At 42.9% G+C, this 26,232-nt stretch overlaps 1 protein-coding gene across 2 annotated transcripts; it reads right to left on the reverse strand.

The window, feature by feature from the left end:
* Positions 1 to 1,770: 1,770 nt before the first annotated feature.
* Positions 1,771 to 26,232, reverse strand: CACTIN (cactin, spliceosome C complex subunit). Of its 2 annotated transcripts, XM_087894195.1 has the most exons (11): positions 19,795 to 26,232; positions 19,432 to 19,706; positions 17,126 to 17,615; positions 15,529 to 15,624; positions 13,481 to 13,626; positions 11,097 to 11,259; positions 9,372 to 9,486; positions 7,757 to 7,949; positions 6,755 to 6,892; positions 4,245 to 4,516; positions 1,771 to 2,666 (listed from the first exon to the last, which is right to left on the reverse strand). In XM_087894195.1, exons 2-11 carry the CDS (start codon positions 19,548 to 19,550, stop codon positions 2,176 to 2,178), a joined length of 2,223 nt encoding a protein of 740 aa, XP_087750321.1. In that variant the 5' UTR covers positions 19,551 to 19,706; positions 19,795 to 26,232; the 3' UTR covers positions 1,771 to 2,175. The 2 variants fall into 2 exon arrangements, with proteins under 2 accessions (XP_087750321.1, XP_087750324.1); XM_087894198.1 differs by having other exon boundaries at positions 18,686 to 26,232.

The raw sequence follows: 26,232 nt of genomic DNA on the forward strand, positions 1-26,232 counted from the left end.
TTCACCACTGATTAAAGAAGCCATCTCCTCTGAAAAGGTGGATGCAATTGTCTAGGAAGGTTATCTGTGAAAGGGTGTGAAGCATAATTGCAGTATCGTTGCTTGCTAGTGGAGTTGGTGGAAGCGTTGTCTACATATGCACAACGTAAGACAGCTAGCGATGGTCTTTAGAACAATGTTCCCAACTTTCCAGAAGTTGTGGCTGCTTTAAATGCTTTGAGGAAGTGTGTTCTGCTTGTTCGAACATTCTTGCCATAGTTTGAATGCTTTACAAACTGGTCATCGTACTAGTGGAACCAAAAATAGATGCAGTCCAGTCTGCCATGTCTTTAAGAACTCACCAAATCTATTTATGAAACTAAGTTCTACACAGATAGTCCTTGACTTACGACTATTTGTTCAGCAACTTTCTGAATGTACAATGGCACTGAATAAAAATCACTTACAATCAATCCATTCAGTGGAGGGTTCCTCCCGTTTCGGCCCGGTTCCACCGAGCTCATAGCAGTGATGATATGATGTCACCAAACCAGTTCTGCCCCCCCGCCCGCCCCAGCGTTATTCTTACCTTTTATTTGGCCCCACTCCCAATCTATTGCTGCCTCCTGAGTCCCAGCTGATCGGCTAGAAGGAAAAAAACTGTTTAAACTCTTGCCCTGGGGCTTCAAAGGGCCGCCCTACAGCTGATCAGTGATAAAAGGCAGTATGGTGGTAGATGGTGCCTCCAAAAACAAATGAGTAGACTGGTGCCTGCAAAAATAAATGAGTAGACCAGTGCCTGCAAAAATAAATGGGTAGACCAATACAGCTCTGCAAGCAGTTAAAAGCCTGGTAGACCAGTACCTCTGCTAAATCCTAAAGAATTGTCACATGACCATCAAGCCACACCCACAAAATAAGCCATGCCCACAGAACCTCTGGTAAAAAATTTTAGAACCCACCCCTGAATCCATCCTCGCAATTACAACCATTGCAACATCCCCACCTTCTTGCGATCAAAATTTTGGTGCTTGCTAGCTGGCATGTATTTATGATGATTGCAGTATCCCATGTGTCAGTGTTCCGGAAAACCGCAAATGTGCAAAAAACCATTTGCAAACTTGCCAGCTAGCTTCTGACAACCTGGATTCACATAACTATCGTGTGATTCATTTAACGGCAGTGATTCACTTAACCACCATGGCAAAATGAGTTGTAAAATCAGGCCCAACTCACTTAAAAATTGCTTTGCTTAGCAACAGACACTCTAGTCTCAATGGTGGTTGTAAGTCAAGGACCACCTATATTACCCCCTGCTATGGTAGAATGAGAGTGGATCCAATCACAGGTAATCCTCGATTTACAACCTTTTGTTTGGCGACCGTTTGAAGTTACAATAGCACTGAAAGAAGTTACTTACGACCATTTTGTACACTTAACGATTGTTGTAGTATCCTCATGACCGTGTGTTCGAAATCTGGATGCTTGGCAACTGGCATGTATTTATGACAATTGCAGCATCCCAGGGGGGTCATGCAATCACCTTTTGCGACCTTCTGACAAGCAAAATCAATGGGGAAGTCAGGTGCATTTAATAACTGTGTTACTAGCTTAATAACTGTGGCATAATTCACTTAATAACTGCGGCAAGGAAGGTTGTAACACGGAACAAAACTTACTTAACTGCCTTGCTTAGAAATGGAAATTTTGGGCTCAATTATAGTCGTAAGTCAAGGACTACCTGTAACTTATGTTCTCCCATACTGGGGTAAAGAATACCAAACAAGCAGCATGTATCCAAAATCTTTATCGTAGTTGGACACTTTCTCCCACCCTCCCAAATGTATACATTCTAAAAAACAAGGATAATCTCAATCAAGGTATCAGCCACCTCAATTAGACACTTTAAATTGACCGGTTTTAGATGTCACTGGCTAGCAGAGGAAAGAGCACCATCTACTGCCAAAGAGACGATTTCCCCACAGCTGAATGGCTAGTGAACATCAGGGCAGTCCTGAAACATTTTTTAAAAAAGACGATTTCTGAAAGTAGTGGCTCTAGCACACTTTAGAAACGCTGTCCAACCTGATGTTCCCATACTGAAAGCCACCATTTTGGTCCATGTTCAAGGAACCAGTTGCCTGCACATATCCACGTTTGTCCCTTCATAAAATCAGCCCACTTCTGTTCACCTCTTCAGCGCCGGTAACGGTAGCGCTTGAAGTGGAACCAGAGCTGGAAGATGCCGTTGGCAAACTGGCAGCGGAAGCCATGCCGGTGAGAGTATTCCCACTCTCGGTTGACAATCTTAAAGGCGATGTCTTCGTAAGGAGGTCCGGCGTGGAAGCGCAGGGTGGCGAAGTCCTTATTGTCCGGGCAAGCTTCCAGAAAGTATTCTGGGGTGGAACGTTTATCGATCAGGTCCGGGTAGAAGATATTAAACTTGTAACCCTGCACAATCTTGGGCGGAGGGTTGTCGAAATCGTAGTGGGTCTGGTTGTACTTGTTCCACTCAAATCCGGTGTGCACTCGGTTGAAGAAACGTGGTTTGCGGGGACGGTATTTGTCAGCCCACAAGTAGGCCTTGCCGGTCAAGGGCATTTCCACGCTGAATTGGGCCTCATCAGCCCCCATCCCTTCTTTAGCGCGGCGGAAAAAAATATCCTCGGCACTCTCGCTGGCATCACCTGTAGGAGGAGAACACCAGAGTTGGCATGTGGTCTGGTGCACAATTGGCCACAATATCCTTGAATGTCTGTTTTATCTTTACAATTTTTTAGCCCCTGTGGCTGGTGAGAAAGAGAAGGCCCAAATTCATCTGGAAACACCTTCCACTATGGGATTCTACAGCAGTGAGCTGTCACCCAAATTATATCCCACCAGTAAAATAGCTGAACTTTAATAAGCACTTTATATTGATTTGGACTTCTATCCCAACCACAATAAACATATTATGTCCCATCAAGATAAGAGGGGCAGCACATAAATCTAATCAATCAATCAATCAATAAAATATAAAGTACAGTTTTGATGAGGGGACTGGCAGACTACAATATATATGTTCAATTTTATAGCCTGTTTAAAACAGATTTCTAATCAAGCTGGTTTCCAGTCTTGTTTTTTAAAATTAAAGATTTGATTTCAATTAGCCTGAAATGTGGAGGGTGAGAAGAGATTCAAGTTATGACAGAAACTCGAAGTCATGGCCCAAGTCTACCTTATTTCTTTTAATATTTAAAAGTCTGGCATGTAAATACCAGCAGGAGGCTCCTTAAAATGTACAGCCTATTTTTCTGTCATCATATTTACTTCCAAATTAAGATAAACATCCGCCTCCACCAAGACGTTTTTTAATAATTTTTCCACCTGGGATTCTGGTAGCAATGGAATACAGGTAGGCCTCAGTAGGTTAGCAACCATTTGAGGTTATGATGGTCTCCTTAAAAGGTATTCATAACCCAGTTCCAGAGTTCCAACTGTGGCAGAATGACTGCATTTCAGGTGCTTGGCAACCGGCTTACCTTTATGGCAGATTGCAGCATTCCTTAATCATGTGATTCAAGTTATTATTTTTTACCAGAAACTGTCCTTTTCAACTCCTTTCTGGCAAAAAAACTCCCCATAGGAATGCATTCTCACTTAACGATCACCAGAAAAAAGATCATAAAATCAGTTTGGTCATATGGGGCCTCAACTGATGATTTTCATGATTTTTGACAGAAATTCCAGGCTCTATTATGGTCGTAAATCAAGGACTACCTGTACTCATTTGTCTTCCTTCTGGATTCAGAGATTATTTGTTTTAATTTCTAATTGTTGCCTAATTTGAACTTTTACTGTTTTTTAAAGAATGCAGGAACCCATTTTGACCTCTTATTCACCTCTAATGGTTTCTCTTTAGAGTTTTGAAAAAGCCAACTCAACCTAGATTTAGGGTTGGAAACTCCTTATGAAAAATGACTAGATGGATAATTGAATAAGAGAGATTAAAAGGCAGAGCAAAAATGGATTCTCAGCATGACGAATGACAGGAGTTTATTACTTGATATTAAGAGGATGTTTCAAATGGGGCTGAGGGGGAGAGGCTGGCTGGTAATTTTGGAAATTGGAAATTTATTCCTCTCCTTTCTTCTTTCCCCAGGTTTATTGGATTTCAGAACATAAAATTCTTTTTGTGGTACAGAGCCATGTGCACATTGACTGTGTTACATACACTGCCATCATGAAACCCAGGTGAAGTCTCCTGCCATCTTCCCATTCCTTACCTGTGACCTGGAGCTGCTGCCGGGAGAGCTGGAGGCGCTGGAGATCCTCATCCGCGTCCACCACGTGGGCATCAAAGGGGAGCTCGTGGGAGGTGAGCAGCCGGGGGCTGTACTTGCCGGCATCATAGTCATCCAGGCTCTGCTGAATCAGGTCCTCCTCGATCAGCACCGCTTCTCCGTCTCCCTCGGCTTTGGCTTCAGCTTCCTGTTCAGTGCCAGGCTCCACGGAGGAAGGACCAGGCTGTGCTGAGGCAATTTCCTCTGGCTCTAGCCTGGGTAGAAGACGGGGAAGAGGGTAGCCCACCTTTTTAGCAAAAAGAGTGCAGCGACCGGGGACATAAGATCTCTAAATCTTTCTGTCTTGACCCATTGTTCTAATCTTCATTTGCTTTTAATCTCTTTCAGTTAACAAGCTCTTTACTCAGTCAGTTGGCAATTTCTAGGTGTATGGACTTCAATTCCTAGAATTCCATAGCCAGCACAGCCATTGCTAAGAATTCTGGGAGTTGCAGTCTATTCACCTTCAACTTCCCAAGGTTGGGAAACCCTTTGTAATTCCTTTGAAGATGTTTCGCTTCTCATCCAAGAAGCTTCTTCAGCTCTGAGCGCTGAAGAAACTTCTTGGATGAGAAGCGAAACGTCTTCAAAGAAAAACCAGAAAGTCCAGTTGCCTCTTGAAAAAAAGCACCTTTGGGACAACCATGACCTGGATGAGATTGAGAATCTCCATAGACTCTTAACTGTAAGCAATTTCAGGCAAAGAACCAGGTCTCTTTAACTTTGGCTTATGTAATCTTCTAAAACAGGGGTGGGGAACGATGGGCCTTTTATGACTTGTGGACTTCAACTCCCATAATTCCTGAGTCAGAATTCCATGTCCACAAGTCATAAAAGGGCCATCGTTCCCCACCCCTGCTCTAACGGATCATATATTCCGATGAGATCATGATGAATCTTTTGAGACCCAACTTTTGCCTCTCTAAAAAGGAACAATCATGGCTTTACAATCAAGATAAAAATGTATTCTTTTAGCTTAGCCTCCTCTTGAACTTGCTGTCAGACCTGGAAGCCATCTTTTATAGTTGGGCCTTCAGGCCTGCCATGTTTTCTACTGTGGGAAATCAGGAGGGGGGATTGTAGAGTATGGGTGATATATAGTCAAAATAACATTCTTTTCTAGGAGAGTCAAGGCCATCTTGCCCTGCAGCTGTGATGAGGTGACTGGGAGGTATCTTCAGTGTTGGATGGTGCCTGATTGGATCATGTGATGGACATGTGGGTGCTGGGCAGGGACATGAACTTTCTTTTGGGTGGGGAAAACCTGGAAGCTTTCAGATTCGGGTTTTCCCAGATGTGCCAATATGACATCTTCAATAAAATGGAACTTTATGGAAATTCAAGCCTCAGAGTCTTCTTTCGTTGGGGGTGTTACTTGGAACCCTGACATTCCCCCTACCTGCCTATTCCTCTCTCCTGAAATCTCTGTCCTTTTGGCCCTCTGGCTTCTCACTGTCACCAGCTGTCCCTACTGCCCAGAACTGAATGCCACCTGCACGTCACTGCCTTATCCTTTCGCATCGGTGCAGCACAAGGGCTTCTCTTGTGCCCCAGTCAGAACCTTCTTTCATGAAAGAAGGCCGGTGTGTAAAAGGAGGCCCTGGTTAGAAGGGTCTTTCTTTTGCACACCAAGCTTCTTTTGTGAGAAAACACTCTGGGCAGGACACCAGAGAAGCCCCAGCTGCCCCAGTGCAAAAGAAGGCCCTCGACAGTACAGCAGTGGCACACAGTGCTGTGGACATGGTGGTGGACACGGCCAGGTCACAATAGGTAGGTGGGCAGCCAAAAGGTGGCCATAAATGTGGACCCTGAATTTTGTTCCCATGACTGCAGGGGTGCTGCAGTGGCCACAACTTCAATGGCTGGTTATAAGCCTCTTTGTTCAGCGCTGTTGAGTCACTGAACAATAAACATTAAGCGAGGACTACCTGTAAGCTACTTTTATAAATTTCTAAGTCTGTATTTAACCCCTGTAACTTTAATTATTCTTATATGTATACATTGTTTTTATATTTCTATTTTTACTAGTATTGTAAGCCGTCCAAGGTCGCTTTGGATGGTGAGATGGGCAGCATGTAAATTTAATAAGCAAACAAATAAATATAATCCAAAACACACTTACAAGGGCAGCTTTTCCCAAATTGGGTAACTCCAGATATATGGACTTCAACTTCCAGAAGTCTCAGTAATAGCCACAAGGAATTTGGGAGCTGTAGTCCGTGTATCTTGGAGGGAGCCCAGATTGAGCAACGTACTACCAAATATATAAAACAGCAAGACTTCTCCTTGCATAGGAAGGATAATGCTGCTCCGATAATGATAATGCTATTTATGTCATCTAGGAGCAGCTATGCATATCAATAGAAAGAGCACCTGAGTCTTTACGCACTGGGATGAAAACCTTCAGTGTTAAGGATGAAGGAAGCAGGTAACAGCATCCCAACCATAGGTACCTGTGGCGGCTACTGGCAGTTTCTGGGGATGGCGATTCTTTTTTCATGATGGGGAAAAGGGGCTCACTTTCCACGCCTTGTTCTTGTTTGAGCTTGTATAGCTTCTGGCGCAGGACGTCCTGATGCCGTTCTCGCAACCTGTGAGCCAGGAGGGATAGAACACAGAATTAGTTCCTGTGGCTAGGTGTGTGTGTATTGAGAGAGAGGGAGGGAGGGAGAGGGAGAGGGAGAGAGAGAAAGAGAGAGAGAGAGAGACTGTTTGTCTGTCTGTGGAAATGATGCTCATGTTCCTTCCATGAAATCTATTCAGTCTGATTCCAACTTCCTGCATAAGGGCCATACACCAATGATGCTCAGGTGATAGGCATATTATTGGGACAGCACAGCCCTCTTAAAATTATGCCTTGATATTCTTTGGCAATATGCCCCTTTCTAATGTCATCTTCATCATTCTCCTCCTTTCCATCCCCACATTTATAATCCCAATCTGGTTGAGCTCTTTTGTGGCTGTTTCGATACAATGAATGCTTCAAAAAATATATCAAACCCACTAAAATGGCCTAGTAAGTTATTAATTCTTGAGAGGTACCTCTCCATCTCCAACCTGCACCTTCCAGCTGGATTAAAAGTCTCTTTTGAACTAACTTTATTTTCCTGAAGACAACATGGATAAACCCAGTTTTCCTGGTAGCTACATGGATGGGGTTGGCCAATGCTTTCTTTTGGGACATGTGCTCAATTTTCCCATCAAGATTACAGATCTGATTTCATGGTGGACCCCAGAGGGAGCACTAACCCTGTCTGATATGGCTTAGCTTTGTGAGATCAGTTGGTAAGGCCAACTATTTCCACCAAATCCAGACAGCCAGGATGCTAGCCAGTCTGGTTTGGTCCAGTCATTTGGGAAAGTCTTGATTCATTGGTAATGGAAAGTACATGGTATAAACCACAGAGTCCCCCTCTGGATGGAGGTGGATATAAATCAGATACGTGCATATTTACCTGGCCCGTGCCATGTATGCCTTTAGCTGCTGGAGCAGGCTCTCCCAGTAGCCAATGTCCAAGTTGGGTCCCCCAGCCAGGATCTTGCCCTCGATTCCCTGGTAGATCACTTGCAACTGGTTGTAGGTCTTCCCCTTGAAGACAGATTGTACATCAGAACTAACTGAGGCATTCACCCCTTCACGACGCTCTCCTGCAAGACACAAAAATATACGATTGGAACAGGGGTCAGCAACCCGTGGCTCTGGAGCCGCATGTGGCTCTTTCATTCCTCTGCTGCGGCTCCGTCGCTCAAAATATGCGTCACAACCGCCAATGTGTAACACCTGCTGGCACACAATTTATTGAGCTTTTCAACCCCCGGTAGGCCAACCATGGATAAATCCAAGAAAAGTTTCAGAACAGAATGGTTAATTCAACTACATATGCTAGTTTTGTGGCTGCTCAGGAAATAGTCAGGCACAGGAAGTGTTTTGTGGCTCCCTGTGTTTTCTTTTCTGTGGGAAATGGGTCCAAATGGCTCTTTGAGTGTTTAAGGTTGCCGACTACTGGATTGGAAGATGATACTCCTTAAATCCGTAGGCCAGAAGAGGACATGGAGACAATTGGTTCCAGTGGCTGGGAAGAGTTTGTCTCGATCTCAGATAAATAGGACAGGACATATTTTTTTACATGAGATTTTGAAAGGATATTTGGGGATGGAGTGATCAGATACTCATTTTAACTGCATTAGGTCTATTCAAGGAACTAGCAAGCACAGCAAAATTACCTAAATTCTAAGGCAGTTTTCTTCAGCTCAGTGCCCACAGCAGTGCTGGGCTCCAATTCCTAGAATCCTTTGGCAGGGAATTCTAGGATCCAAAGTTCAACATTAGTAGGATGATTCACCCAATCAGAATATAATGAATGAGGGGTGTGTTTTGATTGTTCAAATGGAATAGAAGTAACAGAAAAGAAAGAATTGCCCCTACATTAAAATATCCACGTCTGCTTAGCTATTCAAGGAAATGAACTTGGCAATTATGTGAAGAGTGCCTGGTTAAAACAAAATAGAGGAACGAATAAAAGCCACACTATTGGTGGTATCTACTATGCTCTGCCCAATCTAGAAGAGGAAGAAGATGCTTTCCAGAAGCAAAATAGGGATCTATCAAAGAGGTATGCTGTAGGAATGATGGGGACGCTGATCACCCTGATCTCCATCGGAAACAATATCTGCCAAGTATGATCCTTCCAAAAAAGTATCAGAAATACAATTAGTTGTCAATGTAAAATTCCCCAGGTGGCCAGGCCTAGGGAGGAGTACATTAATTCTGTTTTGAATTGTATTCCTTTATATGGTTTTATGGCTTTTATCTGTAAAAATGCCCAGTTATTTGGACAGTGAGATGGGTGGTGTCTAAATTTGATTAAACAAACAAACAAACGCATAAATAAATAAGTATTGATGAGAATATGAAGAGGAACTACAGTTCAGTGGAATGGATAATATCAAATGCCTTCAGAAAATGGAAAATACCATAGTTTGCTGAAAGCCAGCGGTGGGTAGGGAACTATTTTTGGATGGAATTAATGGAGTCCTAATTTTTGTCTTTTCTTGTCTTTCTGCCCCTACCTGGTCCTTTCCCAGAAGCCTCCAGTTTCCGGAGTTTGGCTATTTCATCTTCAGTGATGATAGTCATGTCTCTCCAGAAATCCACATTCTTCCCTTGCTCCAACTCCATGTAAACCTGAAACAAGAGGGAAAGAGATTAGAAGAGGAAGGAAGGAAGGAAGGAAGGAAGGAAGGAAGGAAGGAAGGAAGGAAGGAAAGAGAAAGAAAGAAAGAAAGAAAGAAAGAAAGAAAGAAGGAAAGAAAACACAACGGATATAATGTTTGTTTTCAACTGTTATCTCTTCTTGAAATTTGAACTGAGGGAGGAATGGATGTTGTAACAACAGGGACAGTAGGCATATCTGCAAAAGTTACTTAATTTTTTTTCTCCTGCCAAATGGGGAGAAGAAAATGAGGATGGGCGGGGGGGGGGGACACACCTAGTATTTGAAAGCAAATTAAATTTGAAAAAAGAGAAGCAAAGAGAAGAAACTAGAATACTGTAGCAAAATAGCTTCTTGACAATAATTTGCATTTATTCTTTCCTTTTGTTTATAATCATTTGGACTAGAGAAGTTGTTTAACTACAAGTTATATGGTTGCATTAAATTGCAATTGTTAACTAGCCCAGCCTCCTCCAGCCTGGTACAAGTAATTCTCGACTTATGACCACCCATATGGCATTCAAACTTAGGACAGCCCCCACCCCCACCCCCACCCCAAAGGCCTTGAAAACCTGGTTCCAAAGTTCCAATGGCCACACCCCTGTGATCATCTGACTATATCAGCCACTCAACAACTGGTCTGCATTTACGACTGTTTGCAACACTCTATGGTCATGCCAACATGACATTTTTGCTGAAAGCCAGCCTCTATTTCCTGTATTTAGCAAAACCAACTCATGGCGAACAACGGATTCGCTGAATGACCATTTCAAAAACGGTTATACAATCAGGTTGGTCACATGGGTGACCCACTTTACAACTGTCATGACTTACAACCATAACAAGCAGGCTTCATTATGGTCATAAGTTGAGGACTACCTGTATCTTCTAGATCTGGAGTGTCAAATTCAAGGCACGTGGGCCGGATCTGGCCCATGGGATGCCTAGATCTGGCCCAAGGGGCCACCCTGGAAACAGCGAAGGACCGGCCCGCAATGCTTCTGCCAGCGAAAACTTGCAAGCTCCATTTTCGGCTGCGAAGGTCTCCTGCAACCCTCTGCCAGCAAAAATGGAGCACGGGGGGCTCCTGAGCTCTGTTTTTGCTGGCAGAAGGCTGCAGGAGGCTGTTGCAGCTGAAAATGGAGCTCGGGAGCCCATTTTCACTGGCAAAGCTCTCGGCCCATCACAGGAGCCCCCGACACGAGTGACATTGAGCTGGTCATGGCCCCCTGACCCACCTGAGGTCAAACACAACCCTGATGTGGCCCTCAATGAAATCACGTTTGACACCCCTGTTCTAGATGGTTGGGCATCTGAGCCTTAATATATTTGCAAGCCACCAAGTAGAGCAGTGTTTGTCAACCTTGGCCGCTGGACGATGTGTGGACTTCAACTCCCAGAATTCCCCAGCCAGCAGAGCTGGCTGGGGAATTCTGGGAGTTGAAGTCCACACATCGTCCAGCGGCCAAGGTTGAGAAACACTGAAGTAGAGGAAGGCTGAGCTAGACGAACTTCGGATCAGGGTCGGGAAGACCCTTTTCTCCCTCCTGGGAGAACAGGACAGCCACCATCGGCTGGGTACCTGGATGTCTTCTAGTAGATCTTCCATGTCGGAGACAGTGAGTCCATTCAGAAATGTGTAAGGTTCGTGCATCTCCACTGCCAAGTCATCATCTTCAGCACTGATGTATTTTGCCAAGAGATCAATTGGCTTGGCCCGCCCGTCTCGGATCCGGATTTTGGAGCTGCCAGAAAAAGGGGCATCCGGGGAAAGAAGTTAAGAGCAATGCAGCCCAGGATAAAGATTTTGGGAAGGGCTCAATAGCTCTACATCTGGTGGGTATCCAAGGTTAGATCCCAGACATCTCCAAAGAAAGGAATTTTCTTTGCTACCCTCCAGAAACACACTGCTGATCAGAGCACACAACCTTGATGCAAGAGACAAAATGCCCTTGAAGGTAAAGGCAACTTTCTGTCTTACACCTGAATATAATTCCTGGTTACCAATTGTTCAAAGTTATTGCTGCAGATAGACAGTAGGATTCATTCATCCTTTCAGGTTCTCCAGTGCTGGTGGGATAGACCACAAATTATAAGGTATCCCTAATGGAGCTGAAGGTACCCCTTGTAGAGTTCTCTATCCTGAGTAGATATGGCATTCATGTCAGCATTTGTGGCATTAAACTGTAACTCTGTGCTTTAGTTTATTTGGCTGATTGAGGAATTGCGGAGGGGGAATATTTTAAAAAAAAATACTTTCCATTTAGATGGACATAAATTTCTATAGTCACCTAAACAGGCATGCTGTATCCATCCTACAGGCATGTCCAAACTAACAAAGGCGTGATTGCTGGTTCTTATTTTTTAACTATGGGCTGTTAACTGCCTATCTGCCTATCAAGGGTCCTCATTCCATCATCAATCGCTTAAGGAGATGACAGGATTGTCCTGAAAGATCTCATCTCAAAAGCCTCCATTTCCTCCTGATCCTAAGCAAATGGTGTCCACATTTCTGCTGCACAAAGCAAAACTGGCATAATGGTAGTATTTAAACATTTATTTTCAGGCTTTTCTATTTCCAGACACATCATGATAATAGCAATAGCAATTAGACTTATATACCGTCCCATAGTGCTTTAACAGCCCTCTCTAAGCGGTTTACCGAGTCAGCCAATTGCCCCCAACAATTTTATCCACCTCAGAAGGATGGAAGCCTGGCGAGATTTGAACTGCCAAATTGCAGGCGGCCAGCAGACGTAGCCTGCAGTAATGCACTCTAACCACTGTGCCACCGTGGCTCATAAGCTGGCAAAAGCCACTTAAGTGCTACCAATTTGTGCAACATCAGAGGATGGGACAATCTTTGATGCTGAGATCAAAATAGCCCACGTATCAGAATATCTAATACAGTAAATATTATCTAATACAATTATATATTATTGTATAATATACCTACAGGTAGTCCTCGACTTATGACCGGTCATTTAACGACTGATAGAAGTTACAACTGACAGCCACCCCTCTCCATGGTCACCTGATCACATGTCAGGTGCTCAGCAACCAGCCTGCATTTATTGCTGTTTGGAGTGACCCAGAGTCATATGATTACATTTTACAATGTGCAAACATTTACATTTTGCGAACAATCAGCATTTATTTCCTGTTTTCAGCAAAACTGGTCCATAGCAAACAATGAATGTGGTGGTCATTAAACAGCAACTGCAAAAAAAGGTCCTAAAATCAGGTTGGTCACATGGGTGATCCATTTTACATCCTTATGGATTTACTGACTGCTGGCTGCCTGCAATTTGGCAGTTCGAATCTCACCAGGCTGAAGGTTGATTCAGCCTTCCATCCTTCCGAGGTGGATAAAAAGAGGACCCAGATTGCTGAGGGCAATATGCTGACTCTGTAAATCACTTAGAGAAGGCTGTAAAGCACTATGAAGTGGTATATATAATCTAAGTGCTATTGCTATTGCTATAATGGAAGTTTCCATTAAGGTCGTAAATTTAGGATTAAGTGTAATACCATATATGTAATACCTAGGTCCTCAGTAAGATTAGTCAATGGATCTTTCAAATAGTTCCTATGCTTATAAACATGATTACAAAGCTGGATTTGATGGAAAATATAATGGAAAGCTCAAGTCAAGCTCCTGACCCATCTAATCCAGTACTGTGGAGTCTTCTTGACTAAAGAAAACTATTTCCAAAAATCCTAGCAGTTGGAGAACCCAAGAAATTCCAAACCAGATGTTTCACCATTAGGCTATCAATTCTTCCCTGTTCTTCATCTGATCATATTGGAAGTTTTTTGCCTTCCTTGGACTCCAAAGAAATATATTGGCAGAATCAGGTCTGAGAATTATACTGTGGACTACGAATGGTTTCATTATTCTTTTATATTTGGGAACTTAATTGCTCCCTCCCCTGAAGACCTATGTTCCATCCATTGTCCGTTTACCGTAGCTTGGCTTGCTGAAGATGGAAATTGTCCTCTTGCTCCTCCCACGTCTTGAAATGCTCCGCCTCTTTCTCCCGCTGCAGCATCTCCAGCTCTTGCTCCCTCATGGCTTTTTCCCGCTCCCGCTCCAAGCGGAGCTGCTTCACCTGGTATACGTGGGGAAGGGAGGGGTTAACGGAGGTACACAACACATTGGCACTCGTTTAACAGAGTTGGAAGGGACCTGGTAGGTCATCTAGTCCAACTTCCCCACCCAAGCAGGAGACCCTACACTCCCTTCTCACTCCAGAGCAGTGATTCTCAACCTCAGCAACTTTAAGATGTGCAACTTCAACACTGAAATCCAGATATCTGAAAGATCTCCTGAGTGAGAAACACTGATCCAGAGGCACAGAACAGTGCAGTAGCAGATGCTACTCCTAAAGCTCAGCATCAGAGTTCATGGATGAAATTCTAGGTTCAACGCAGAGATGTGGGTTTTCTGAAAAACCTGGAACCACAAAAATGTGTTCTGCAAATGAGCAAGGCCCCCTAGCAATACAGATAGTCTTCGACTTACAACAGTTCATTTAGTGACTGTTCAAAGTTACAACAGCACTGAAAAAAGTGACTTATAACAGTTTTCAAACTTATGACCATTGCATCCTCCCTGCAGTCACGTGATCAAAATTCAAATTCTTGGTCATTGGCTCATGGTTATGACGGTTGCAGTGTCCCGGGGTCATGTGATCACCTTTTGCGACCTTCTGGCAAGTCAATGGGGAAGCCAGATTCACTTAACAAACGTGTTACTAACTTAACTGCAGTGATTCACTTAACAACTGTGGCAAGAAATCAGAAAATATGGCAAAACTCACTTAACAAATGTCTCACCGAGCAACATAAATGTTGGGCTCAATTATGCCATAAGTTGAAAACTACCTTTACTCACAGTTTGTGAAAATATTTAGAGTGCATTGATATGGAAAAAAAAAATAAGGCTAGGCCCCTCTGTGAAGTCCGAAGACTACATTCAAAGAAATTACAGAATAACAGAGTTGGAAGGGACCTTGGAGGTCTTCTACTCTGTCCCCCTACTCAAGCAGGAGATCCTATATCATTCCAGACAAATGGCTGTCTAGTCTCTTCTTAAAAGCCTCCAGTGTTAGAGCACCCACAGCAGTATTCCAAGTGTGGTCTTACCAAGGCATTATAAGGCGGTAATATCACTTCTCATGATCTTGATTCTATCCCTCTGTTAATACAGCCTTGGACTGCATTGGTGATTTTGGCAGCTGCAACACATTGCTGGCTCATATTTAAGTGACTGTCCACTAGGACTCCAACATCCCTCTCTCAGTTACTGCTATTTGAGCCAAATTTCACCTAATCTGTACCTGTATTTTGGTTTTTCTTGTCTAAATTGCCTTTCTGAAACTGCAATTTGCCCAAAGTGAAAAATGCTGACCCATCCCAGAAAAATTTGGGATCAATATCTCTAGTTTAATGTCTGGCATTTTAGGAAAGTCTAAGAAAATACTGGAAGGATTGGTGTTATCAATCATTTAGGTTGAGTTTGACAAATATTAGTTTTATTCTGTACAACACAGCTGCTTCTGTTCAATCCAACAACATGCAATCAGAATTTCTCTGCTGTTGCTAAAAATTTTCCCTAATAGAAATTTTTATAGAGAAGTATCTGCAGTTCCCTAGGTCCTTATCTGTTTCAGCATTTCTCAATCAGAATAGCTCTCAGAATTCTCTGCAATGGCTAAAAGTCAGATAAGAGAAACACTGATCTGATTAGAAAAGAATATACACTTGTTCTTGGATGTCACTCCTGAACCATTTTGTATGAAAATGTATGTCTTAGAAAATGGGGTATCTTAAATTCAGAACTGGTCTGCTATCTGAATGATCTTAAATATCAAAGAATAACTTTATGTCCAAGCATTAGACTCAGTTCACCATCATACTTTACAAGTTTACGTCTTGGAATTAAAACAACTGGTTCTGGGTCAATGCAAAACTCACAGGATTCTCTCCATCTATTTTATTTTGATCCTTACCTTCTGCAATTCAAGTCGATTTTCTTCTTGGATCCTCTTGTTCCGATCTTTCAGTTCTTTTTCCTCTAAGTGTCCAATTCCCTTTTTTTCCAAAGCCTAAAAAATAAATATAACCCACCAAACCCTAAATAAAGCCAAATAATTTTTTTCCCAGAAACATTTTCACTTAAGTTGCAACAGCCCACAACATTTTAAAAGGGGGTAGTGGAGGAAGAGGAGGGCTTTTGGCCAGTCTTGACGCCTAGCATCAAGGAGTCCCTGCAGTTTTTTGGGACATTATGTCTTCTTCTTCCCAGAGTTCTGAGAAGACTGGCCCAAAGGAACCAGTCTTTGTGGCTAAGGTAAAACTCACAGTCTCTTGGTTTCTAGTCCAGCCTTTAACCTCTACACCAAATTGGCTTTCTCATATGTCTATAGCTCAGTTAAATAAAGGTTTAGATATTGAGCACTGATGATGTTACCTAATTTGGGTAATGAAACATCTGCAAGAAAACAACCAAGCTCAGCGAGCACAAAGGACCCTTGGTTTAGACACTGCATGCATTGTTTGTGTGTGCCTTCAGATTAATGTTGAGGATTGCCTGGATTAATCCCTGCAGTTTTCTAAGATTTTGAAAAAGAGTGACTGGCCCAAGGTCACCCAGCTCTGCATAAGATAGAAGTAAAATTCTCCACCTCCTGTTTTCTAGTCTGGTGCCTTAACCACTACACCGAACACGATCTCTGTGTGCATTTTAGCTAATAATAATCTTATAATATTAATTTTGTACCTGGATGTTATTGTTTAATGTTACTGAAGTGAGAAATGTAAGAAACAACATTTTAAATGATGTGGTTTACGTGGACCTCTGTTAAACTATAGTGAATATTATTTTAAAAGGCAGTATTTGCCCTCTGTAATTTTCATAAGGACTTGAATAAACATTTTAAGATTATGTACACCTTCTTTGCACCAGATAAGAGCAGCCAGTCTACCTGGGTAAAATAATTGCCTTGAGATTTGCCCCAAACATATACTTCACATCTGTCTACTATGTTTCCCTGAAAATAAGACCCGGTCTTATATTTTTTTGAACCCTGAAATAAACACTTAGCCTTATTGCCATGCGCTCAAAAGCCCGATCGGGCTTATTATCAGGGGATGTCTTATTTTGGGGGAAACAGGGTAAGTCTAACCTTTTCATGTTCCCAGCAACCAATTTCATCTATTTCTTCTGGAATACTCCCATAATAATTTGAAGTTTTATTGTACGTGTGATTTTTGATAGTCTTCCACAGCTTGGAAGTTTGGCAGATATTTTGTATTTAAACTTCCATCATTCTTCAATCACAGCCATAGGGCACAGCTGATGGATTATGTGAACTGAAATGTAACACTTTGGAAGAGCATCAGGCTGAGGAAGACTGCTCACGGAAGGAGGTTGGTGTATCTGTCTGTCTAATCTTCACCTCTCACTCCACGGCTTTCCTAACAACCCTGAAGTTTGGATTAGATTATGAGCGAGAAAGTGCACTTTAAAGAGGTGGTTCTCTTGAGAGGTTTCACTGTTACCCTCCACTACCTGTCTTCAATTGTAGACATGAATTCAGGACTTACCTTGCTCCAGATGAAAGCCCCAAGCAGGTTGTTGTCTCCGAAAGGGTTGTCAGTATTGGTGTAACCCATATACTCTTCTCCCCATCCCATCTTCTCCCGTTTTTTTCGTTCCTTGGCCTCCTTCTTGGCTAAACGTCGGGCCCGTTTCTCTTCAGGGGTTTCAAGAGCCTTCATCAACTCCTTTTGGTTTTTCTGGTCTTCTTTCAATTTCAAGCGTTCCTGGAGGCTTAGCTGCTCACCTAAGTCACCCTTGGAGCTCTGTGAGCGGGAAGGTGATGGGGATGTCATGGAAGATACTGAGGATCTGGATTCAGAACGCTTCCGGTACTTCTTCCCCTTTTTCTCACTTTTATGCCCCCTTTTTTCTGAAGAGGAATCCGAGTTGGGGGACCGTTCCCAGTGACGGGAAGAGTGACTCTTGTGTCTCTTGTAATGCTGGTCCCTGCTTTTTTCTTTCTTCTTTCCCCATTTCTGGTTCTCTTCCTCTGAGCTTAAAAAGAAAAGCTCTGGTGTTAGTTTAAAATGGGTCAGAAACAAGTGGCCTCTGAGACCTGCCTCTGTGGTCCTTACAGCCTCCTCTGAGCATAACCATTGCAAACCAAAAATGTTTTGTGGTAGGAAAAGAGGAAAATTGTATTCTAAGTTTTATAATAGGCATGTCACAATTTTAAAAAAGAACAAAATCCTCCCCCATACTAGTCTTTGCTCTTTTGTGATGCAACCACATACACTTGGTCAGCCTCAAAACTGTTAAGAGCAGCTCTTGGCACTCAAATGTTCCCCACCCTTGCTATATATCTATATTTCTGCATTCATCTTAAGGAGCTAATTGGGTCAGCTAAATCAGCATTTATCAATACATTACTCCCACCACCCCAAATTGTGAAAAATTCTGTTGAACTGGCTCAGAATTTATCACTGTAAAACAATTAAGCACATCTAAAGCAGACAAAATCTGTACTGAAATGATTTGAACTGAAAATATTGATACCTTTCAATCTAGTACCTCCGTGGCTTTTTCATATGCCCCCTTAAGGTTGACGTGTGTGAATTTCAGCAGATTATCTGCCTTTTCTTTGTTTGTCATAGGGAAATAAGGGAGTCCATGAAATCCTGATATTCCCCATATCAGATTATTCTGAAAATAATCCTCAATATGTATAACTGCATATGCTTTAAATTTATTAAGCTTCCATTTCCCTTTCCTCTTTTTGTTACCAAATTCAGGCAACAGACTTTTATGCTCTATTAATAGAGTGTAATGAAGACAAATGCCCTGTAAGATTTCAGTGGGAAAAAAACTTGGTTATACAGATTGTCCTCAATTAGCAACTATCTCAGGTAGCAACCAGTTACAATTAAAAAGTTAACTTTACAACCAATTCTTGCATTTTCAACTTTTGTGTATCCGTCAAAGAAAAGCGGAAGATCTTAATCACAGTCACAGTTTCATTTAGCCACTGCTTTGCTTAACAACATTGCTGGTACCAATTGGAATTGCTAAGTGAGAATTACCTGTATTGTATTACATTCTACATCTTTCTAAAAAAAATGACATACCTGGATAGTGTAGCAGTAACAACAGTGGGTACTGTTATTATTGTTATTGAGACAATTGGGTTTTGAGCTCTAGCATGTTGTTTCTCAACTTTGGCAAGTTTTAAGACTTCAACTCCCAGAATTCCCCAGTCTGCATACTGGGAGTTGAAATCCGCACATCTTAAACTTGCCAAAGTTGAAAAGCACTGGCCTAAAGATAGAGCTTATGAAAGTCTACCATGAAATATGGAGTTTTGTATTGTCACTCCCAAGAGTGCTGGGGATGGGAGGCAGCAGACGCTACTTCAGAAAGCTTCGCTGCCTTCAAAATTATCTCATGCTGAATGCTCCAACACTAGAAGATTTTAAGAAGACGTTGGATAACAATTTGTCTGAAGTAGTTGTAGGGTTTCCTGCCTAAGCAGGGGGTTGGACTAGATGACCTTCAAGGTCCCTTCCAACTCTGTTATTCTATTCTAATACTATCTCCATGTACTCAGAGGGACTTGTTCCCCAGTCATTACCCCTTAAAAACTGCCCCGCTGCTTATCCAAAATTCACAGGATGGGAAACAGGGCTTGGAAACAGGGTTTTAAACCCTCATTGGTAAACTCTCATTTGAGTCCAGCTGCCCAAATATAAGCCATCCACTCTAGGGAAGAAGCATCCAGCAGGAGCTTATTCCTAACGCCTTTCTAACTACCCAGTAACTCTATGATCCTGAACTCTATGATCATAAATCTCGGAGCCGCATTCGTTCGCCTCACCTCCCTTCCCGATTTCTTCTCCTCCTCCTCCCCCGACTTTCTCGCTCTTCAGACCTAGACCGGCTTCTCCGCCGACGCCGTTCCCTAGACCTGGACCTGGACCTGGATCTGGACCCCATGGCCACTCGAGGCCTGGCTCCCACGGGTACTTCCTACTTCTCGAAGAGGTCCTTCCTTTCTCTTGTCGCGATATGAAGGGTGCCCTTCGCAATGCCTGATCGAGCTCGACCCTAGTCCAATTTGGGTTGGGACCGTAATTTTTCCTGGTTTTCTTTCTAGAGAGGAACGGAGAATGTGAAAAACAGATCCCTGTGGCGAGAAGGAAAAAAACCCCAATAGCCGTTGAGGCAGCGCGTTCGGTACCTCTTTTTCGGCTCTCAATCACGCCAATTTAACAGAGTTGGAAGGGACCTTCCTTGGAGGTCTTCTAGTCCAGAGGTGGGCTACTATGGCCCTTTTATGACTTGTGGACTTCAATTCCCAGAATTCCTGAGCTAACATGGCTGGCTCAGGAATTCTGGGAGTTGAAGTCCACAAGTCATATAAGGGCCATAGTTGCCCACCCCTGTTAGTCCAACCCCCTGCTCAAGCAGGAGATGGTATACCATGTGTCTCTTTTCAGCTGAATCTCAACATTTAAACAAACGTCAGACTCATCATTATTGGGACCACCACTAAAGTCATGTAGGATCTGGAGAAGGGAAAGATGATGCAAAGAAAGAATGAACTTTTGGTTGCAGACAGCTTTGCAAAAGTCACTATTATTGTCCTGGGACTGATATATGAAAATTATGCATTACTCCTATTACACCAATTAAAGGAATAATGCGAGTAATGCAAGTAAGATTAGGGAGAAACAAGCATTTGCAATCAGACAGAACTTAGAATATAGAATAATAGGGTTGGAGGTCTTCCAGTCCAACCCTCTGCTCAAGGAGGAGACTATACCATTCTGGAAAAATGGCTGTCCAGTCTATTCATGAAAACCTCCAGTGGTGGAGCATCTACAACAACTGGAGGTAAGCTATTCCATTGATTAATAGTTCTCACTCTCAGGAGGTTTCTTCTTAATTCTAGGTTGGATCTCTCTTTAAAGATCTTCCTTCCATCCATTGCTTCTTGTTCTGCCTTCAGGTGCTTTGAAGTCATATACCCTGTTCTCTGTGACAGCCCCTCAAATACTGGAAGACTGCTATCCATTGTCCTTTTCTTCATTAGGCTGGACATATCTAATTTCCTCAATAGTTCATTGTATGGTTTAGTCTCCAGACTCCTTATCTTAATTGAAGTCTCATCAATCAGTCAATCAATCTATACACATATATATAAAAGCGAAATACCACTCATGCATCATCACAAAATCTTCACAACCATAAAGCCTACAAACTTGAAATTTGCCACGTATGTTCCTCTTGGCTTCTAGGTGCTCACTAAGAAAGGATTTTTCAAAATGACCATCAGAACATTAGTATTTCCTATATTATTATTAACATGCTCTGATGCCAAGGAGTTCTATTCCCCCTCCCCACCTGAAAAGAAATCTGTTCCAAATGCAAAACACAAGCAGAGGAGAGGAGTTTCAGTTTCAGTTTTACTTTCACAGCAGCAACCAGGAGATAGGATAGGGGAGGCTTCTGTGGGGCAAGCCTCAGGGAGAGAAGGGGGATAGGATAGGATAGGCTTCTGTGGGGCAAGTCTGAGGGAGAGAAGGGGGATAGGATAGGTGAGGCTTCTGTGGAGCAAGGTTGAGGGAGAGAAGGGGATAGAATAGGGGAGGCTTCTGTGGGGCAAGATTGAGGGAGAGAAGGGGATAGGATAGGGGAGGCTTCTGTGGGGCAAGGACAGGGGTCAGCAACCTTAAACACTCAAAGAGCCACAAAGATCCTAACCAGAAGCCCCCATTCAATTCTGGAGCCGACTGGAAGTCAGTTCTCCTACCATAGAGTTTTCTCCTAGCACAGCATCCTTTTTCCTCTACCTGTCCTAATCGAAAGCCCTATCAATTGTGGAGCCGACCAGCAACAGGGAGACGCAGCAGAGGAAATGAAAGAACCACATGCAGCTCCAGAGCCACGGGTTGCTGACCCCTGGGCAAGCTTGAGGGAGAGAAGGGGATAGGATAGGAGACATTTCTGTGGGGCAAGCCTGAGGGAGAGAAGGGGATAGGATAGGAGACGTTTCTGTGGGGCAAGGCTGAGGGAGAGAAAGGGGATAGGATAGGATAGGCTTCTGTGGGGCAAGGCTGAGGGAGAGAAAGGGGATAGGATAGGATAGGCTTCTGTGGGGCAAGGCTGAGGGAGAGAAAGGGGATAGGATAGGATAGGCTTCTGTGGGGCAAGGCTGAGGGAGAGAAGGGGAGAGGAGAGGCCAAGCGTAATGACTCATTAATTTTCAAGCTGTAAGTGTCAATTTATCAAGCCTGATCACATAGTTTCATAGCAGAGCACGGGTATTCAGCTAGTAACATTATAAAATATATTTTTGGGGGAAAGAACAGTAGAAAACAGCACAGACATTACCTTCCCCAAATGGGAGCTCACAATTCTGGCAAATACTGCAATATCAGATTGATACTTGGAACAGATGGAGCAGCACCTGCTTTACCTCTCTCCACTCAAAAAAAGAGAAGAGCAATGAATAGAATAGAATAGAATAGAATAGAATAGAATAATAACTTTATTATCACTTTGAATGTACACTAATCGGCATACATTAAAATGAATTTTTGTTGGATATAGCTCTCAAAGGATCACCACCTCCAATATACACTACATAAACATGACGAAATAAATAAATAAAGGACACCAGATTTTACCTTGCTCCATTTCCACTTAAACCAAGAATCTAAGAAGTAATAATAGCCACTCTAAAAATACCAGCGATGATCTGGCCAATGAAATCCTAGCTTTTTACTAGCCAGGCAATATGCTAGTATGATTGCAGTTGCACTAGCCTGGTTTGCAAATCCCTGCAAATATTATCTTAAAAGAACAGTTCATTCTACTGTTTATATAAATAACCTCTTCATAAAATTATTTAATAGCAGATGTTGTAAAGGATTGCCCTGGCAATTTCAGAGTTTCCCTTTTTCTTGGCAATATAATCCATATAAAGCTGCCCCCCACCCACCATCACTTTCCCATACAGTACTATATTGTTAAAATAGGATTTCTATGCTGTAGTTGGGCTGCAAAATCACATTGTCCACTAGATGGCAGCCACAACATAACATTCTGCTATGTGTCTCGGGCCATCTAGTGGTCAGCTGGATTTTTGCAGGGTAGATGTGGAAGCAGGACTTGAACCCTCTTTTAGAATGAGTTAAGTACTCTCTTTCTATATTGGAGTTTTTTGCTCTCTGGTGTGAGCTGAATTTGTCAAAAGAAACACTGCAGGAGAGCCCATGTTAATCTACATTAGAAGAAGTTTTGTCATACCTTTTCTGAAGAACAGATTACATTAAAAGGCATAAGCTTTTGTGAAGCGTAACATTGGATGAAGTGATACCACTGAATCTTTGGCATATTAAATAGGGACTCGGTTGGTTATTTCCCTCTTGGCAACTTCTACCTTCTTCTGGAACAATTCAACCAACGTTGTGCCAAAATAACAGCAACACAAATAAGCTTTAAATCACTTTGCTGATGGTTGGGTGATGCTACAAAAACACCAGCAAGTTTCTCTAGGTCTAAATCCCTTCCTAGGAGAAAGCAAAGAGGGAAGAATGCAGAAGAAATATTTCTAAACTCACTGAAGAAATATGCCTTCGTTCTTCATACTCAGAAATATTTTAGCCAGAGATGGACTTCACATCTGTTCAAATCAAAATACCAGCCTCAGGTTTATATTCCTGATTTTGCAATTTTCTGTGGGTGCATCGAAGGTCACTGAGGCGAGATGGAAGAGTTGCTTTTGGGAGCGAAAATGTCTTGCTGGTTCCTTCTTCTGGAAAACTGCGATTGGATGCAAAATTGATGATTCTGTCCCTATTTATATTAGGAATCTGATCTCTGGCTGATCTAACCAATGGTGGGATGAAAACAGTGTTATTTTTTTTTATTGAAGGAATTGAGAATGGAAGCGCCAACCTGAAATTCTGGAATAAATCATGACATTGTATTTTAATTCATTATTGTTGCTGCCTTGAATAAAATGTATTCAGCCATCTGCACTGACACATGTACAATGTCAACCCTGAAGCGAACCTGGCCGAGGCCATCTTTGGGGCTTCAGGGTTGCCAGAAGACAGGGAGTAAGGAATAGTTAGCTGCGGTTATGCCGTCAAAATAAAAAAAAATTCTATGGGAACCAAGGTCATTCCAACAGGGGGCTGGGAAGAGGAGGAGTGGAGTAACCAAGCAAACAGCCAGCACCTCTATTGGACAATGTGACTGATGATTTGGAGGAAGAGGAAAACTTTCACTTTTTAATTAGGTGAAAACCGTGGGAACTTTCAGAGTCGGTTTTCACCAGTTGTGTCAAAATGATGTGTCCAATAAATTGTTCTTTGAGGAATCTACCTGCCTCAGAGTTCTATTCTTAATGGGTGTATTACTTGGAATGCTGACATACAGGTCGTCCTTGACTTATGACCACAATTGAGCCCAAAATTTCTGTTGTTAAGTGAGATATTTGTTAAGTGAGTTTTGCCCCATTTTGCCACCTTTCTTGCCACAGTTATTAAGTGAATCACTGCAGTCGGTAAGTGGTTTTTAAGTGAATCTGGCTTTCCCATTGACTTTGCTTGTCAGAAGTCCTTGATGGAGATATGGAGCAGTGGTGAAATCCAAATTTTTTTACTACCGGTTCTGTGGGCGTTGCTTCGTGGGTGTGGTAGGGGAAGGATACTGCAAAACATCCATTCCCGCCCCACTCTGAGGCTAGCCAGAGGTGGTATTTGCCGGTTCTCTGATTTACTCAAAATTTCCACTACCGGTTCTCCGAACTGCTCAAAATTTCCACTACCAGTTCTCCAGAACCTGTCAGAACCTGCTGGATTTCACCCCTGATATGGAGGAACTGTTTCCTAGACCAAAGTTGCTGAAGCATTTTTAAGTCCAGAACTATGCAATAATATTCAGAAGCAGATCAAGCAAATACCTCACAGATTCACTGGGTTATAAGGAGGGGAAGGCACAATCAGAAGGGGAGGCTTGTAAGATTCGGTAATTATAGTGTCAGCCTCCGCCTTTTTATTGCTTGCTTGCTCGGCTGCCATTGTAACGGGGGAGGGGCAAGCTGTGTGGATGTCTGGTGGTGGGGGGGAAGTGAGCTGGTGGAGTAAATGAAGAAAGTTTTCCTCAGCGTCTCTCTGTAGCTGGGAAGAGCACTGATAACCACTCAAGGTCAACTGGCATGGCATACCTCTCGGAAATTATCCTGGGCAGACTTGTTGCCGATTGCAGAGGTTGCCTATAATAACTCTATACACAGAAGTACTGGGTTTATCCCGTTTAATGTAGCCTCCGGCCAGGACTTTGTGCCCATCTCAGAGTTGCCTCAGGAGAACCCACAGATACCTTCTTTGGCTGAATGGATTGAACAGTTACGTGGTACTTGGTCCGTAACCCGTAAGGCTCTGGACAAGGCTCACCAAGCTCATAAAACTCAAGCTGATAAGAAAAGAATTCAGGGTTGGGATTATAAGGTAGGAGATAGGGTTTTCCTTTCCACCAACTACTTGCAAACTACCCAAAAGTCAAAAAAGCTTGGACCTAAGTATGTGGGTCCTTTCCCTGTCGTACACATAGTTAACCCAGTTACGGTGCAATTAGAGCTGCCTAAAACCTTGCGGAGGATTCACCCGGTGTTTCATGTTAGCTTGCTGAAGCCCGAGCATTCGTCCCCTTTGCGTTCGAACCAAGAACCTCCTCCTATGCTCATACTCATTGAAGAGGAACAGCATTTTGAGGTCAAAGAAATTTTAGATTCGAGGAAACATCGCAGTAAGGTGCACTACTGGTGGCCTGGAAACATTTCCCTTTAGCTCAGTCTGAATGGGTAGATGAGCGAGATGTTAGGGCTCCGAAGCAACTGCAATTGTTTTATTCTAAATATCCTGATAAACCTTAATACTGAACCTGTAATTATGTTCTTCTTTATGTATATTTCTCTTTCTCCCCTTATTCTGTTTTCTTGTAGGGATAATGTCTCTTCTGCAGGAGGGATGAATGTCAGCCTCCGCCTTTTTATTGCTTGCTTGCTCGGCTGCCATTGTAACGGGGGAAGGGGGAGCTGTCTGGATGTCTGGGGGGAGGGGGAAGTGAGCTGGTGGAGTAAGAGCCTTGGTAGTACAGTGGTCTAAAGCACCCTGTTATTAAGACCAGCTGCCTGCAATTACTGCAGGTTCGAATCTCGCCAGGCTCAAGGTTGACTCAGCCTTCCATCCTTTCTAAGGTAGGTAAATTGAGGATCCAGTTGTGGGGGCAATAAGCTGACTTTGTATAAATAGACAAAAGGATGAAGGCTATTGCTTAGCGCATTGTAAGCCGCCCTGAGTCTCCGGAGAAGGGCGGCATATAAATCAAATTAAAAAAAAAAAATGAAGAAAGTTTTCCTCAGCGTCTCTCTGCAGCTGGGAAGAGCGCTGATAACCACTCAAGGTCAACTGGCATGGCATACCAGGAGGATGGAACCATTGGAAGCTACACCCCACATGACCCCTGGGGAGGATGTGGATTGGATAATCCTGACCGGAGGATTGGGGGGAGGGTTTTAGGGATGATTTCTATATGTGATTTTCGCGCCTATTACCTCAGACCTTGCTTTTCATTGGTTGCATTCAGTTCATACTCAATAAAA

This window comes from Pantherophis guttatus, chromosome 1 (assembly GCF_059756535.1).
Source record: "Pantherophis guttatus breed Tessera chromosome 1, ASM5975653v1, whole genome shotgun sequence".
NCBI classification, from domain to species: Eukaryota; Metazoa; Chordata; class Lepidosauria; order Squamata; family Colubridae; genus Pantherophis; species Pantherophis guttatus.

Excerpts from the sequence above, each read along its gene's own strand:
- CACTIN (XM_087894195.1), bottom strand. The coding sequence starts at position 19,550 with ATGGGGTCCAGATCCAGGTCCAGGTCCAGGTCTAGGGAACGGCGTCGG. Across the intron at positions 7,950-9,371 it reads GGCTTCTGGGAAAGGACCAG|GAGAGCGTCGTGAAGGGGTG; the intron begins GTAGGGGCAGAA and ends TGTGTCTTGCAG. Across the intron at positions 2,667-4,244 it reads GCAGCAGCTCCAGGTCACAG|GTGATGCCAGCGAGAGTGCC; the intron begins GTAAGGAATGGG and ends CTCCTCCTACAG.